General features: G+C 43.5%; 1 protein-coding gene across 7 annotated transcripts in view; it reads right to left on the bottom strand.

Annotated features, from left to right (window-relative positions):
- ARHGAP22 (Rho GTPase activating protein 22) overlaps positions 1-18477 on the bottom strand; it is a 154322-nt gene that overhangs the window by 16893 nt on the left and 118952 nt on the right. For 6 of the 7 annotated variants that reach the window (XR_011740303.1, XM_071811955.1, XM_071811953.1 and 3 more), the window contains one exon: positions 3167-3374. Coding sequence is in view for 6 of the 7 variants with exons in the window: in XM_071811955.1 (XP_071668056.1) it covers positions 3167-3374 (208 nt within the window). In the remaining variant the exon portion in view is untranslated. Of the gene's footprint in view, positions 1-3166; positions 3375-8850; positions 9116-18477 lie in introns of those variants that run through there. The other variant, XM_065843861.2, reaches the window with a different exon arrangement.

Raw genomic sequence — 18477 nt, 5'->3', positions numbered from 1 at the left:
TCCTCTCCCAGGCTGGGCTATCTGGCATTTCTAAGCCCATCTGTTATGCTGGCTTATCAGCTTTTCTCTCACACTCCAGGAACTGCTTTTTCCTCTTCTCTCTCCTTTGCTTTTAGTTAGGGTTGAAGTGTCAGATCCAATGATGAAGATGCACCTGTTCTTCCCTTTCCATTTCCTATTCAGCTTTTGATGTATAGCAATACCTCTCCTAATTTCAAGTCTCCTGTTGTACAACCATATTAATCTCTGCAGATGATCTTCTCAAAGGTTTTGACTGTTGGAAGTCTAAACAGATTCTATCACCAGCTCCCCACTACCCACCATTGATCTGATAGTCTTTAAAAAACTCTGAGAAAAACACATCAGAACCATGGGCTTCAAACAGAGCTTCAAATCGTCATCTCTATATAAAAGCTGAATCTCTTCTGCACATATGTTTTTGAGCATTTTTGGAACACACAGCTAAAACAAAACAGGAAAAATGACAATAGAAAGCTGCCAGCAGCTACCACTTGCTACTAATCCTGATACTGCTGTTCCTACAAACAGCTTCATCATATTTGAGAATACTGCTGTTTCACATAGTGGTTTTCTTCAGTTGATTATAAATGCTTTACAAATGAGGTCAGTACCACTATTCTTTTTTTCTTTCTTGGTGTGGAGTTTCAGGCGTGGATAGTGGATATGAGTATCATTCAGAAGCAGAGCCCAGACTACAGCTTCAAGGCACTGGCTGCAGTTATTCTTTCATCCACAAAGCCATGTGAAATCCAGCCAAACTTTCAGTGGCATGGAAGTGCAACAGGAGCAGACTGCCGTAGGTGCTTCCAAAACAGCAACACCTGATCTTTCGTAAGAATATCCACATGCATTTAAAACACAAATTGGAAAAGCAAGCATTTTAAAAATAAATATTTCAACTATCAGTCATCCCAGAGATCTGATCCACCTTGGGGCATGCAGACTCTAGCATTTAAAAGATCACGGTAGATGCAAAAGACATCTAAAAGCACTGACTGCAACCAGGAAGGAAAAAAAGGGAAAAAAAAAAATCCCTTTCACTGCGCCTGATTTCAAAACAAGCATCTGGATTTCACACTTGCAGAAAACATTTGCCACTGCTTAAGTGTCGTAGGCCATACACAGATAGTTTTAGTTACACATAGAGAAAATTATGCTTATTAGGAGGAGAAGCATTTATTTATCTCAGCCAGGGTGGAACTGCCTCTCCCTTCTCACTGTCTGTGCCTATACATATCAAAGACCAGAGCACTGAGCCTACAAAGTCACGGTGGACATGGTGGAAAGAGCAGAAGGCAATGACTTGGGCACTCTCAACCCTCACACTACTCAGGTACCCCTAGGCTTGCCTCCTTTAATTCTGTACTAAACCTTCAGTTATCACATTTCAAATCAGCTACCCAAAACACAGGCATTCCTTCATGGAGATCTTTACTGCCCCTGTGAAAAGTGAGACTTAGCACTGAACTATTTAGCCAGTGCAAATGCCTATGGAAATAAAGTTGTTTTCTACTTTAAAAATGCTGGGAGGAGGCTTGGTTTATCTTAAAGATAATGAAGTTAGCATGGTTAGTAAGGTAAACCTGAAAATGAAACTGTCATTCCTAATTAATTCCTACCATAGATACTCCTGTTTCAGAATGTGAGCATTTTCCAAAATAACTTTGCTGACGTTCACATGAAGTAAGATAATTCTAATTCAGAATCAGAACACCCAGACATTCAAGAAAACAAACAAGCAAACAAACAAAAAACACAAAACAAAACAACAAAGGTTTTGTGTAAGAAAAGAAGTCAGACAATTTGATGATTTCAAACTTTATTTTTTCATGGAAATAACTCTAAATATTTGACACTTCCATTTAGGGAGCAAATACTGACTGTGGTTAAGAATCAAAGACAGAAGGATGGGTGGTCTGGGAAGCTGAAGGGAGGGAAGAATTAGAAGAATGTTCCAAATAAACTCAAAGGATATTCTTCCCAGGATGATACCAAACACTGTGCTGCCTATGCAGGAGAGCACTAGCTCATCCTGCAACAGTAGGCAGAGATGCAATTGGCAATGTCAAGACTGGCTGCATGTCCAGGGGAAGTGACCTTTTGGTTAATGTGCTGGCAACACACCAGGTGCTGCCTGCATCACCTGACAAAGTGGTACTAGTGAGGTCCAGCAAAAAATGGAGCCAGGTCTCCAAGTTAGGATCCCAGATCTGATTCCAACTTCTGGACTTCGTACAGAGATTGAGCCAGATCTGCACAATAGCCTTTGATCCAAATATCCATGGAGTTCAAGGTCTCTGTTAGGATCAAAGCTCATTTCTCAAAGCACTGTTTAGGTTAGCACAATGCCAACCTTCACTCTGAGTAGCATGTAGGTATGAGAGAGGGAAGGAAATGTTAATTACAGAGTATGGACAGGATTTGGCTGCAAGGGCACCTTCCTGATGATTCGACTGCCTGGGCTCAGGGCCAACATAGAGATAGCACAGCTGAGAGCTGCTGCCCTTCCCTTGCTGACCTTGGATGGAGCACTCTGAGCCAGGGCTTACACTGTTCCCATGGGAGCCAATATTAAGCTGAGCCTCTACCATTCATCCCGTGTCAGAGCTACAACTCTCACTGCCTCACAGCCATGTCTGTGCCTGGCTACAGACCCTGTTGATCTGGACCTGGACCCTGACTCATGGACAGATTACTAAGCCTGATCTTTGCCATGCCTCGTCACTATGGATGTGCCTGGTGATCACTGGACTCTATATCCGTGCCTCTACCAGCCTTGTTACCACACTTGGTTCCTGGCTCACCTTGTTTTGCAGACCAGCTAGCCCTTGCTGCTCTCTGACATTGACATGGTCGGTAGAGCAAAAAGGCAGGTAGCCATTCTACCAGGCCAGGAGTAATTACATCAACACTGGAGTAGCCTCATCTAGGCTAACAGGCACAATTTCTCCCTCTGCTCAAGCACTTAGCTGGATGAAGGTCTCTGCTCCCAACACCATGCAGCAGAAAGCCCCAGCAGCACTTCGAATTCAGAGATTGATGGTGTGGAAAGAACATGTAAGCTAGGATAGCTGCTGCAAGGCCATTCCTGTCAGATTTTACATGTCATAGATAAACTAGCCTGAAGTTGGTGATGTCAACTCACCTGTCAAAAAGGGGCTTCTCTCCACAGTCAAAAGAATCTTGCAGATCTTTGACAAGGTTGGCTTGGCCAGGCATCCGAAACAGCCCTTCCTCTGTAAGACCTCGCTCCCGAATAAAATCCACACACTGTTCCACCAGCAGTGGGGCCAAGCGCTGGCCATACTTCCTCTCATACTGTACGGTGTCCTCCAACCGCTGTCCAAAGATCCCTGCCAACAGAGAGCAAGAGACACATCTGGGTGTCAGCTTAAACTCTTCTTGAGCTATTGCTCAGGGCATACAATGAGGGAAACTTTCACATGAAGGGGGTGAACCCGTGTGAAAGTCCAGTTTCTAACAGACTGAGAAAGATAAAATTATTTTTTAAATCAAGAATTATGTGCTAAGTGTTTGTTTATTTGTTTTTTCCTGCTTAAGAGTGCTTTGAACTATCCTCTGCCCTAAGCCAGTTTGTATCTCATTATACACAAAGAAGGTGGGGTTAAGATTATGTTTAATGGTTATCTGCAGCTGTATTGAATTATACTTCCATTGCATTTTCTATCCCAAGAATACCAAAGCAAAGGCTACACTGACTTTACAGGACACAATTCCTTTCTGCTTGTACCCACCTCTCAGCTGTCACACAGTTGCCCTTCAACAGTTTGCAGCTGCCCAGCCCAACAGGCAGCAATCCTGCTAGCAGGGGATTGCTAACATGACGGAATACAGTTGTCAGCACAAAAACTGGCTACTGTGAAAATCCCTTGCCAACCTGCAAGCTTTGCATTTCTATTTTTCCTTTAATTAAAATTGCTGAATAAAAATTAAAACAGAGTAAAATGCATGCAAAGTACATTGCCCTTCCCACTAAAATGTGTGTACTGTACTTCCTGCACCTTGAAAATATCAGAAGCATCAGATACTCTAAAACCAGAGTGGCCTAGGTAATTCTTAAGTCACATCTATTGTAGACGTGTATCACCAAAGTATGAAGCACCGTCTCTCTCTTCAGAGACACTGGAGTTCCTGGGCAATACCACTATTGGCACGAGATCTTTTCAACAGCACAGAAGGGGCTCCAGCTGTAAGACCCGGAGGTCTTACCTCAATACCTGCCACTAGGAAACTGTTCAGTCTCAAAGGACAGCCACTGGGTTGTGTTTTGAAACCATCACTCTAGCACACTACAAAGTGTGGGGGAGAGGAGAAGGAACTCAAAGACCAATTTCCTTTCCCTGCACATCAGAAGACAGAAACCTTCCTTACACCCCAACCTACACAAGTGCATTACATTATCAGAGCTGGAGTGCCATGAAGAGTCTCAAAGGAAATTCCCTCCTTATCCTGGTAGGGGGGCATGCCCTGGAGCATGGGAGTGACTTATCTTTATCACTGTAAATACTGGTTTTCTTGCAGAGTAAAGGTTTTACTTGTTTTTGTTTTTAATCTCTTTGAATTTTCACTGAGGGGGAGGGGTCTCTGAAGTCACATTCTAGGACAGGGAATCTCTTCCTGCTTTTGAACAGATTGCTTTGCAATTTCATCATGTAATCCATGCTGTCACAATTGAGTACAGCAGAACTGCTTGGTACGTGGGGTCAGCATTGTTCAAGGGTTTCCAGAGCACCTTCAGAGGATAGGCAGCCATGAAAGAGAAGTCTTTTCAGCCCAGTTCCTCAGATAACTTGCGAATCCAGATCATAGCTGAAAAAGTGAAGTCTCCATGGCCGATTAATCTCTCAGCCTCTCTGCTGATCCTGCTTGTGGGGGAGTAACTCTGAAAATTGCATATCATCATAAATACACATGGGAATGATCCAGCTAACAAGAGTTGCAAGCTACAGTGCAGATCACTCAGCTCTGAAAGGCTGAGCAGGAACATGTGTCCTGTCTAACCACCTTCATGCTATTCTGCTACTGACCATTTCTCCTTCTTCCTCCAAGCTGAATGTTTGATTCTGGGCCACAGCCCAATGCAAAGTAAGGTCCTTCAGCATTAGTTACAGCAAGCTTGGGTCAGACCCCAGGTTGTGCACCTTAGAGACAGAAAACTCCATATCCTATCACCAATCTTTGAGCTAGGCTTCTTCCGACCAAACCCATCTACTTCCTTAAAGTGATACATGGTATTCACTCCTCTAGATGCAAGAGGTTAAGCCACAGCAAATGTCAGGGCAATTACAGGGTAGCAGCCCTCTTTTCTTGAATGTCTACTTGTTGAATCAGATCCCTGTTTCCTAAAGGGCTGGTCTAGAGAAGCCTCTGGGAAAGAGGTAAATGCCCTGCATTCTCCAGATATAGAGTACAGAGAGAATGTTTTTCCAGAAGCTCATGTTCTGGTGCTCTAGACTTAACTCAGAGCAAGGACAAAGGCAGTGTCAGACACACGTATACACAAGCACACACAGAACAACTGCATTCATCATCTCCACTTTCAGTGTGAAGCTTTGTCTGCTTTTCCCTAGCACTGGCTGCTCTGTGGTCAGCAATGTGCTCTACTACATTTCAGGCAACATCAGTCCTTGCCTTCTCAGTCAACCTGAATCGCAACAGCAGTATCTTTCTGTAGATAAAATCAACCCGTCAGTGACTCCTGGGTAACAAGTTGACTGCAGCCAAACAGAGACCACTGACACAGAGGCTAAGGAATGTGACACTAAGATAACAGAGACAGATGGGTGACCTTCTTTGAGATTCAGAAGGTATAGCAAATGGACCTTTCATGAGCACACTGTTAACGTTACTATGGGCGTCTGCTACAGAACAAGATGCTGGGGACCTTGTCTTTCCCCCTCTCAGGCACGGAGGTTGGAAATACCTTTTTCTTCTGGATGGAAACAGCAATCTTTGGAGGAAAAAAAAGGCACTGTAATATTCTTCCACTGCAATACTGCTCACCTCTCTTCACACCATTTCAAGTAGGTAACAAGAAAAAACAGCCATGAAGCCAAGACTGATGTGATTGAGGATGAAGCTGATCTATTATATGATGAGTGAAAGAAGCTGGCACTAGCAAGGGTTTCTTGTTGTGTGACAGTGCGTGCCTAAGGTCTGTGCAGGTAGGATCACACAGTCCTCACAGATTGCTTTTTGCTGAGGGGAAGAAAAGACCCTGAAGCCATTGCCAGGGTGGAAAGTCTTCTCCCAGCCCAGCTTTCTTGGCTGCCTCCCACCTTGGTTTGGCAGCCTCACTTCAGCCCTACTCCAATTGCAGATCTATATTTTCTCTTTCCCTCAATCCTGAACCCTAATTTTTCAGAGAACTGCTACAAAAGGTCACCAAGCATTGCATAGCCAAAGTATTTTGCCCAAGCTAAGTCTGTTGGTAACTGCAACTTTCCCTTTGCAGCCCAAATTACACTGCAGCTCGCTCGCTCTTTCTTTCTCTTTCTGTCTCTCTCTTTCTCTCTTTCTTTCTATCCTAGCCCTACTTTTTTTTTTGCTGAGACATAGACAAGGACCACCCCTCCAGCCACTGCTCAGAAGAAAGAATGTTCCTAGGCCATGTTATTTGGCAATAAGAGCATTAGGGTTGGGGTTTAGCGAGAGAAAGCAGAGACCTGCAGTTAGACTGGGGCTGAAAAGTTGGCTTTGGAGAAACTGTTCATCTGTGCAATGGCTGCAGAGCTTTTGTGTGCCTTAGAAAAGGAGATTAGTGTTAGGGTTCAGAGAAGGAGGAAACTAAGAGCTATCTTTGGAATGGGGCTGGAAAGGGACTGTTAAAGGCAATTTGGAGCTGCTGACAGTTATAGGCTTGTGGAAATCTTTCATCTGAGCATCTGCTGGGGGGCCTTGATGAAGTCTGCCCTCAGGAAAATTACCACTAGGGCTCTCACAGCTACACCATCAAGAGACATAGTAGATGCACCTACATCAGTCTCCAAGGGCTAAAGAGAGCAGACTGAGGAGGCAGTGTCCTGCTAGTGTTGTAAAGCTCATCTCACTTCAGCTAGGTCTCAGAAGGGCTTGTAAAACTGACGTAGTCAAATGTCCCTGAAACTACCAGGATATGACCACATCACTGGGCTGGACAGGGACTGCCCTGCCTTGCAAGGAAAAGCTAATATGAAGCCAGTCACACACAGCCTCATCTGCTGGCTCCTCAAGGCACAGGCCTGTTTTTAATTACTGGGGCCAGCAGCTCAGACTGAACTTGGCAGTGCTTCACTTCATTTGATGATCCTGCTGGAAGACATTAGTCTTTCTCTTCATGCAGAAGAAAGGGAGCCAGTGCCATCCAGTCACACTCCCAGACAGAGTTAGGCTGGAAATAAAGCCAAAAGCTACTAGCAAAGCAAGGGTTAACCAAGGGTTAACTTTCCTTGTCCTACCCTTATCTATAGCTAGGCACTTCTGTTTGGTTTCAAGGCTGAAAAAAAAATCCAGCATGCCTAGGACCACATCCTTAATCTCAGAAAAATTCAAAAGATACTAAAAAAATGGGCTAGCAGAGCTACAGAATGTCTTTCCTCTACTCCAACAAGCTGTCTCTGTTTTTTAGGTGGCTCTTTGTGGAAAAAGTGAGCCAGGAATGATGTACTGACTAAGACACAGACAGGCTCTCTGTCCTGGCCTGAATAGCTCACCCACCAGCTCCAGGCATACAAAGCCTATACATTCAGCTATGCTGTCCAGACATGCAGTGGGCAGGAAAATATATGCTCCTTGCTTCATTTTTCCTCATCAGAGTTCTGATTTCAACAAAAATAAACTAAAGACAGAGATAATAAAGTCAGTCCTTGAATAGATTTTCTTCACAGGGAGGACTGTGGACTTCATATGTGCTTAAAGTGGGAAAGGTCCAGACACACCTACATCAGCTGTATGTACAGCTTAGTACACACAAGTTAAAAGATATGTGGGAAGATAATCAGGCACACACCTGGCTGCTACTATACAGCAGTACGTACACCCGCGCATGCATGTGGTGCCTCACAGACAGGCAGTTTACAGATGTAAAGATTTTGTACGTGCTCACCTGCACAGGTAAGCATCTGCTTTTACCTTCCCACATTCATGCTTAGGCTCCCATTTATCTGCCCGTCTCACACATGAAAGCACTAAGAAAAAATCACAGGCAGACATTCAGAAGTGCATATACTTCCACAGCACAAAACACACACAAACCTCTAACTCTTGTTTCTACTCCCCTCGCCCACCCAAGCACACATTATGTGAATTACTGCAGCAGCAACTGAGAAAGGAGTTCCACGTTGGGAGCTATGCATGCCTAGGAAAAGATAGTCCCTAAGAACTAAACAATCCAGACAGATAAAGTATGCAACTACAGAGAAAAAGAAAGGAAACAACAGATAATTAGGAATCAAGAAAAATCGATGAAATAACTTGCCCAAGGTCACAGAAATGGATCTGCGGCAGAACCTGGTGTCTTCTGATCCCATTCCCCACAAAAAGCAGCCTCCATATACTAGGAGCCAATTGGTCTCATCCACATACATGCATTTAAATATTCTATGTAAAAGCAAACAGAAACACACCTCCCCAGAACAATTTTCAAATGCTACCTAGGCGTCAAGTAGTATTTTTGGCCATAGACTGGATCCTTCCCACTCCTTCCTCCTTTGTAGAGCCAGTTTCTTTTCCAGATTCTCAGCTTCTGTCTGATGCTAAGCTCAAATATCTGCTTTTCCTCTAGGAAAATAAAACCATAACAAATCTAAACTCTGGAAAATCATCTCATACCTCTCGTTCTTGTGCAGCACTCCGCTACATGACAGGCGCTGAGCTTCAAGCAGAACCCAGGCAGTGTCAGACAGCAGGAGCGGCAGAGAAAGAAAGTCCTGACTTCAGGCATCAGACACATTCTGAGTCCCAGCACTGGCAGCTTTCCATTCACTCAGCGCTACAGAGCGGAGAGCAGCCGATCTGCCCTGGGAGATAATCTCAGCAGCACATCTGGTCTTAGCTCCGCAACTCAGCATTAATTATGACTTGTGCAGAAAGCATTTGAAATATCCAATGAGATGCAGAGCTCCTCAGCTCCCTCTGTATGGGGAAGGAGAGAGGAGAAAGACAGGCAGGTAGGGTCTTGCCCACCCTCGAAGCTGCCGCCAATATAAACAGCAGCTAAGTATGGGTCACAAGTTTTAACAAAGGCATCCCCCATGGGCTCCGTAATATATTCATGCTCTAATTGCTTGTCAGATCTATTCTAGATAGCTGGAAAAGCTGAGCAACTGTTGCTGTCTGCATGCCACACTCTGGATCCCTTCCTGATAGACAATGTGAGCTGTGCTGCAGGCAACCTGGTGCCCTGGGCTGGCCTCTGATCTGCTTGCAAAGCGCCAGACACAGAAACCTTATTTTGGAGGGAAACATCCCATCTTAGCCTTAGCATGCTCTGAGAGTATCTCCACAGCCCTGGGATGTGTTGGAAAGTTTTACACAGCTTAGGAAAAGGTACAGTCTTTGACCTGTGCAGCTTTTTTTGTGTTTACAGCCTCTGCTTTAGCCTTTACAGAGAAGTTGCCTGAGGATGAATAGCTCAGCTGAATAACTGGTAGGGGAAGGACCTACAAGCTCCTTACATGTGAAACAATCCCCAGGACTTACTTTCGGGAAAACATTCACCACCTTGGCTCCTGCTCTCATAGTCAAAAGCCTGTAATTAAGAAAAATGCTTATCACACAATGTCCCATGCAGTTACACAGAGGTCAGCCCTCCATCCCATTTACAAAATGCACTCATGTGACTGCAGATCTACAGCAGTCACCACCCAAAACCTTTGCACCAAGCTTCTGGGGAATTTTGTCAAGTTTGGCTAACTAGCTCTCTCTCTCCAGGAAAAAAAAAAGAAAAAAAAAGTTAACCCTGTCTGCAGCTGCTCATCTGCTTCTGTTATTAAAAAATGTCTCTGGTCACTGTATAGACCACACTCATCTGAACTCAGATCCAAATTTAGCGGCCCACCACTTCCTTAGCTACACTGTGGCTCAGTTTGAACACACATGTCAAAGAAGATACTGACCTAGTAATCAAGCTCTAAGATTCCAGTCACTGGGACAGTGTTGTCCCACAGCTCAGGAAACTTGAGATCAAACTCTGTCACTACATTCTCTGTTTTGATCAAAAGCTCCTGAAGCAATGACCATCTCACACTACAATTGAAGGCAGTACCAGGACCAAAATCTCCAGTTCTTGAATGGCAAGGTAGTAAGGTATTCTTTTAGCTATTGAAGGTATACCTCGAATAGCAAAGTATTGCATAACTAGACACCAGAAGCCCAGACAATACACTAAACAGTATTTGAAGCACACTAAAGAATATTTGGAAAGTGATGGAGATCCTTAAACAAAAGGTACAAATGAGGTCCTGGGTATTCCTCAGCCTTTTTTTATCCTCTCTCCTTGTGGTGCATACAGCAGGCTGCAGGTTAGGGAGACCCTGCTCTGCCAGTGCTAACTGGTGAGCAGGCCTATCCTCTTCTGAACAGCTGAGACATCATCAGGATTTTTGGCGCTATTCCCTGGAACAATGCCTCAAAATGTGTAAAGTCTGCTAATAACATTATGAAGCCTGAGACTCAATCTTTGGGATGGGAGCCCAGGAGATAGCAAACGCAGACTTTTATTCTTCCCTTCACTTCTCCATTTCTGTTTTTCAAATCTCAAAACACAAGAACAAGGAGGTATCCTTAGAAAGTCACTTGCTTAACATTAATATTGTTATACTCAAAGTATAACTAACCTGTGAAATTCACAGCCTCTCTGTGGCTGAGGCTCAAAGCATGATGAGACTTCAGGATAACTTATAATACAGTGAGTTGTATGACAGATGATGAAGACAATGTGAACTCTTCCCCACAGAAAGAGCAAACACAGCTTTCTGGTGAGAGATAAAAGCAGAAGGAACACACACTTGCTCACATGAGCATCACAACTAAAGCATAGAATGCCAGTTGCTTCAGTGTTGTTCCCTGCACGCAGTAACTCAAAAGCTATAGGTGTCCTGTGAGAAGAATGCAATATTGTGCTGCATATCTACACACTCCACTGTTATCACCTATCTCTTTATATGAAACAATTCCCAATCCATTTCAAAGCATTGTTTTAAAGATAATGACTTAGACTATAGAATATGATGAGAGTAGAATAACAATCACTATATATGTATATTTAATTTGTTTTCCACATTTTGAACTTTCAGATCACGCTTGGATTTTGCTTTCTGTTAACCACATTTCTCAAAAATGAAATGCAAGATTCACACATAATTACTGGATTGTAGAGGCTGCAGGCTCCAGAAGTATACTTGATACTGCAAGAATAGCAATAAAATCCAGAGAGCTGGCTGCGTTGCATATAAACCGCCATCAGAATTTTCACCTAGAAATCTCCCCATACACATGTGCCAAGGAGAGAAGGTGTAATGGAGACTGAACTCCCTTCTTTCCCCATTGGTGTAAATTTGTTTATCTGCAGACAAGTTTACCACTGAGCAGCTCTTATCTTCCTAAAGAAAAACTTAGGTTTCTAAAAATGTTTAGTGATTAAATCTCATGCAAACTTGCTGCTGTGGAGCTGAAGGCATTTTCTTTCCTGGTGTCATTGTATGGAGAGAGTCCTAGTGATGCTTTCATGAGCTAGTACCACAGTTATTCTGCTGCAGGTACCAGAACAGGGAGAAAGCATCCTGCTTTTACATGTCACTACAAGCCTTGAGACTGGCTGAGAAGTTCACTACAGCTCACACAACCTCTGAAAATCCAGGCATGTCTCAGGCTTGGCATCTTCCTCAGGTCAAATTCAGTCTTGAATCTGGTTGCAACAGACAGGAATGGTGAACCCGCATGAACTCAGAAAATATTCCTCTTCATCTCTGATTGTGAGAAAACTTGTTGGCTCACACAGAACTAGCAAGTGCCCATGGGGTGTGGGTATTTTTAGACACTTGCTTACACAGAGTATTAGCTAATATACTGGTATACTTAAGTAGAGCTGTCTGAGGGAGCTCAGATCTAGGAAGTTTCATGGTCTATTTATACAGAAAGGGCCTAGTATCAAAGTTAGAATCAGAGCTGAAGCTCTCTGATTTTCAAGTAAGCTGAACCTTATACAGACTCATTTTTTAACCCAGCAAAGATGTGTGCTTGAATATCTCCTTGTATCTGTTGGAAGCTGGCAGTGAAATGGCTACAGGTGATCAGTCACAGGGCTGAACCCAGCAGGGAAGAGTTCAACAGTATGTCCCCTGTACAGAAAGCTTCCCTCCCAGTTTTATCCCTCTCCAAACACTTTGAACAGATCCTTCTCTGAACAAAATTATGTCCCCACACCCTGCTCTGGGCTGGGGTCTCAACCTTTACTGGTAAAGTTAAATCTTTTGAGAACAAACAGGCTTCTGCTTACTGACTGATAAACCAGTTCGCCCTGGGTTAAAAGGTTAGCAAATAGCTGTGTTCATCCTTCAATCACAATAAATTCTGCCAAACCTGTGTGAGGTGTCTTACCATCTCTCTAAAATATGTCAGGAAAGGAACTGACTGAGCAGCATTGTAAATTACCCTGCCCTGGACTCTGACCAGTTTATGCTCTAAATTGGGACTGTAGCTGTTTGCTCACAGAGAAAAGATGACAAACAAACCTAAACATCACTTAACCAGAGCGTTCTGAATCCAGAGCCAAACCCCTGTTTATTAGTCTATTTCTCTCTAAACAAAGGCAAGAAGCATTGAGAGAACAAAACATTACAAGCAACACAAAATGCCTTTTAGCAAGCAGTGATCTGGGCAAATGTGCCCTGGAAAATTTCTTTCTCCCCACAACATAAGAACATCTTTTACAGAACTTTTTATTTACTCACTCTTGCACATGCCTGTCTACATTTAACAGATGGCTTCCACAGACCTGACCGAAGCTGTGTCTGTAGAAAGCACCTGATCAGCAGATCTTCTCATTCAAGTGTGCTGAGTGTTGATGTTCTCACTGCACAGAAAAGTTTTACAAAAATTCTGGGTATTAGTAAGTAAAAAATAGTTATGATATAATGTAATTGTTGTCACCAGTGTTTCATCACTAGAGGAGGATGAGAATTCCAGCTGTGGGTTCAAATGCAAGGATCACGGCATCTGAAACCTGTTGCTGATCCTCATCTCCAGTTCAGAATGAAATGAGCCAACTGGATTTCTGGCCATCCTGGAGCTTGGCAGGGCCTGTGATATTGATTCACAATCAAAATATAGAAGACCATCTCCTTTTATCCATTCAGAAAACTGAACAAGCTTATGCCCTCAAGCTTTTCCATATCCCAAGCCCAAGAGGCTGATAACCTAAGCACAATCAGTCACTGACAAGCAGACAAGATCAACATTGAACACATGGGTGTTTATCCAGATCAAACTTCACCATAAATAGCTCTGTTAATCCGAACCTGCAATTGTAAAATTCACTACCAGGTAAATTATATATGGTTTCACTTTGTTGCTTCCTCAATCTCAATCAACAATGAAAATCTGTTAACTAGTTATCACACATTTACTTTTATCCTCCACTATCCAACTAAAATTCTCAGTCAATATATAAAGCATAACTTATACCTTCACCACTGAAGCATAAGGTAATGGTCTATGTTTTAGCAACAGCTGAACCTGACTGGCTGTGCTTGGGGAGGAAATGGCATTTAGCTCCAATTTGTAAAATGGATAAAACATTTCAGTAAATCTGCTAGCCTTCCAGGGACATTTCTAGAAGTGGTCAAGGGCTGAATGTTGCCTTCCCTGACCTGTGACTCAGAAGGTAGGAAGGGGAAATTGCAAGACCAATTATGTGTTAATGGAGAAGAAGAAAAAAGGAGCAACTGTGAGGGGTAGAAGGGTAACCTTTAGAAAGGAAATAGGAAGAGAGGGTGAATTTCTTTTTTCTCAGCGCCTAAATGGTTAAAATTGCAACTCGCAAGGAGCAGGCTACCATACCCCTTCAGTAAGCACACATCCTCATAACGTTCATCAAAGGAGTATTACAGACAAATTAAAATACTTGCCTGCAAGCTCAGAAACACCACAGGAACATGTTTGTCCCATTAATCATACACTGCCAGGACGTGCAGTGTGAACCATCAGTATTTTAAAGACTGTCAGCTTTCAAACATCAAGCATGAATCTAGTGACTACAGGAATGGTCTTGCTGAGAAATCACCAGTGTAGGAGGTGGTACTGGCCAGACTGTGTGCTGCAGGCAGTAGCCACCAACAACATAACAATTGCACAGCCACTATCACCTATCCATGGCACTTAGTAGCTGAAGAGGAAAACAAACTGTTATCAAAGCAAATACAAGCTCCGCCATATTTCATCTAATGTTGGTTTGCTCTTAGCAATAAAAGGTATAAGAAGCTAATGACTCCCTCCAGAACTCCGTATTTGATAGCCCAGGTGAACTTATCTTCTACAAACCCATCTAATTCTATTTTGAATCCATTTATTATTTTTGTTTTCATAACATCTCGTGACAATGAGTGTCATAATTTAATTGTGCACTGCATGGTTCAAACCTCATGACTGTGCACTGTTCAAATCCTCCTTACATTTGTAATTTTATCCATCAGACCTTCCTGCAATTTCCTCTTTTCCAAGACCCTTTCCAAAGCCTTTTTTTTTGAGGGAGGCGGAAAGGGCTGAAGTGGGATAGATTTTACATCTTGATTGCTTATACAACCTCAGCAGTACAAGATCAGTTCAGGGTAGAGCTTGGATCAAAAATTCTACATTGAGCTTGTAAAACCTTTCCCAGCATAAGCTGTATCCAAATTGAAACATTCCCATGCAATGTTTCATTTTATCAAATCAGCATTTCCCAACCAAAAGACATTTCAGCAATCAAATCCCATTAAAAGCTTTATGCTGCTCACTTGCAAATGTAATAGAAGTCATTTCTATTTGTAGTTTTTCTCCATCTACTACCTGGTTAAGCAGAGGCACCAAGAAGAATTCTTGCTCAGCTGCCTGTCATTCACCATCTCTGGATGACTGCTCTTTGGTGACCAGGACTGTCCACTCTGACAAAGTAGTACAAATTCATTCACCTGATGCCAAACTGTACCATACTTCAGAAGACACTGTATCTAAGCTGGTTAGTGACAGCTGGAGATACAGCATTGCAGAACTTGTACTCCTGTCTGGGTTTTTTTAAACCACTAACAGCGGACTCGCCCCTACGGCAAGTCCTGATGCAGTACTCTGAAAATATCCATTTCTGCTCTGCAATGACCAGGCTTCTGCATGGTTTCTACTAAGAGTCCAGATAAGCTTGGGCATTGGTACTGAATGTCACTTCAAGCCATTAGCCAGCAGATTTAAAGGTGAAATGTAAGCAAGAAGTGAACTAAAGACACATGAGAGTTATGAATTTTATGTGAAAGTGGAGTAGCTATCTCATTTCTAAAAGCAGGATCTTCAATAGTCAGTAAGGAATGCCTTTTGCCCTTGACATGCTTTAGCTTTACTTCTAGTTTCACACCTTTCCATCAAGTATTTTTACACACTGATAAGATCCCCTCCGGACTTCCTCTTCTCTGTGCTAAACAATCCCAGCCTTTTCAGCTTCTCTTAGTATATCAATTGCCACAGTCCTTTAACCATCTTTGTGGCCTTCCACTGGACTCACTCTAGTAAGCCCACACCATTCTTGTCCTGGGGAGTCCAGAACTAGACAAAGCATTCCAGATGTGGTCTTAACTAGTGCTGAGGGGAAGGCTTACCTCCTTCAACCTGCTGGCAATGCTATTCCTGATGCAGCCCAGGAATCTGTTGGCATTCTTTGCCACAAGGGTGCATTGCTGGCTCATGTACAACTTGTTGCCCAACAGCATCCCAGGTGCTTTACTGCAAAGCTTCTTTCCAGCCAGTCAGGTCCCAGCATGCACTGCTGCCTAGGTTTATTCATCACCAGGTGCATGTCTTTGCATTACTCACTGTTGAACTTCGTGGAATTCCTCTCCACTCACTTCTCCACCCTGTTGAGACCTCTCTGAATGATGGCATGACCATACAACACACCACCCATTCCCCCCAATATCATCTGCAAGCTCGCTGAGGGTATACTCCATCCCTTTATCTAGGTCATGAGCGAAGCTGTCAAACAATACTGGCCCCAGTATCAGCCCCTGGGGTATACACCACTAATGACTGGCTTTCAGATAGACTTTGGGCTGCTGATCACAATTCTTTGAATACAGCCTTTCAGCCAGTTTTCAATACACCTCACTGGCTTTTTATGTAGTTTGTACTTACAAATTTGTAAATGAGGGTATTACTTGAGACAGTGTTGAAAGCTTTGCCAAAGTCCAGACAGACAATAATCACTGCTGTTCCCTCATCCATCATTTTATCACAGAAGGCTATAAGGGTGGTTAAGTGCGACTTCCCCTTCATAAATCCATGCTGACTACTCCCAGTCAGCTTTCTGACCTTAACATGTTTGGAAATTATTTCTGAGTTTGTTTGCTCAATTACCTTCCCAGCAACAGAGGTGAGGCTGACCAGCCTCTAGTTCCCCAGGTCCTCCTTCTTGCCCTTCTTGAACTCAGGAGTCTTCAGGGACCTCCCCTCATCACAGTGCCTTTTCAAAGATTATCAAGAATGGCCTCACACACTGCCCAGCTCCCTCAGCACTTGTGAATGCATTCCATCAGGAATCCACCCATGGACTTGGGTACATCGAATGTTCCCTAACCTGATCATCCTCTGCTGAGGAGAAGTATTGCTTTCTTCAGTCTTTCCCACAGGCTTCAAGGGCTAGGCAATGATGAAGGCAAATCCTGCCAGTAAAGTCTGAGATGAAGAAGGCATTAAGTACCTTGGCCTTTCTTATGCCTTTTGTCATGAGGTCTCCTGCCTGTTTCAATACTGTGCCTGTATTTTCCCTGGTCTTCATGTTGTTGTTGATATCTCTGACGAAGCCTTTCTTGTTGCCCTTCACAGCCCCCACTGGATTCAACTCCAGGTGGGCTTTAGCTTTCCTAAGTCCATTCCTTCATGTTCAGACAGTTTCTCTGTATTCCTTTTAGGTTACCCATCCCTGCTTCCACTTCTTCTCTGCATCCTTTTTAGGTACGAGCTTTGTTGGGAGCTCCTCATTCATCTATGCACACCTCCTGCCACCTTTGCTTGGTTTCCTGCACATGGGGAAGGATTGTTTTTGAGCTTGGCGCAAGTAACCACTGAAAATCAATAAGATCTCCTGGAACCCTCTTCTCTCTAGGACCACATTCCATGTAATTCTTCCAAGCATATCCCTGAGAAAACCAAAGTCTGCACTCCCGAGGGCCGGAGTTGTGATCATTCTATTTGCCTTGCTGAAAGATGCCTTCAGAGTGGCTGTTTTACAGATAGTCATTGTGACCTCAGGCAACTTACCTGATTGCCTAATACCTCAGATTCCTCCTTTACAAAAAAATGAGGACAATAGCTTTTTCCTACCTTAAGGCTGTGTCATGATGGTAAAATACGTTGGTAATAAAGCAGTAATAGAAGCCCCAGATGTATCTGACAGAGATAAGTTAGAAAAAATAACTTACTCAGATCTCAGAAACAGACCTTAAAATTTTCTCTGTTATGAGCAATTCCAACAGCAAGATCCACTCACAACTTATTTTAGTTCCACTATGTGTCTCACTTTCTATATCCACAAGTGTACCCTCTCCTTGTGATACCTCTGCCTGGGGTAAGGCTAACCAGCACCTCCTCACAGATGATTCAGACAACCCCTAGTCCTGGGCAGATATCTGAACTCATAACCCTCATCATCTTTCTCTTCCTGTTTCCTTGGTTGGGCCCATCTCCCAACACGAGACAATGCTGAAGAGCAAACACTGATAAACTGCATCAGGCACCAGCTGTCTGTGTGCAGAGATAATGGCACATATCAGGCTCAACAAACACCCGGTGTCACTCCCCACACACCTGTGGGAGTCTGCACTAGGGAAGCTTACCCTGCCACCCAGTGAAGCGGCTCCTCTTGGCTCAGCCAGGAATCCTACTTGGGACTGTCACTGTGGAGGAGCCCCCTAGCAAGGCAGGGAGCAGAAACCTCCTCTCTGTCTTCACACTGGGCAGATAACAGAAGCCACCTCCTTCTTTTTCATTGTTGTGGTATCTTAGCATCTTAAATTCACTGATATGATTCTATGCTCATGGTGCTTTTACTGGAAAATCCCCATCTTACAGGTAGAAAAATTAAACCTCAGACTCCAAGGGCTGAACATCATATCTTAGCTCCTAAACAGTCTAGCATCTTGGTTGACATGTATCTAATACCGATATCTGACCCTTCAAAACGGTTGTGTTTTGCTCTCATGCAGATGTTACTGAAAG

The sequence above is a fragment of the Patagioenas fasciata genome, chromosome 8, assembly GCF_037038585.1.
Source record: "Patagioenas fasciata isolate bPatFas1 chromosome 8, bPatFas1.hap1, whole genome shotgun sequence".
Taxonomy (NCBI): Eukaryota; Metazoa; Chordata; class Aves; order Columbiformes; family Columbidae; genus Patagioenas; species Patagioenas fasciata.
Note: the sequence above shows the minus strand (reverse complement) of the source record. Positions and strands in the feature narration are given on the sequence as shown.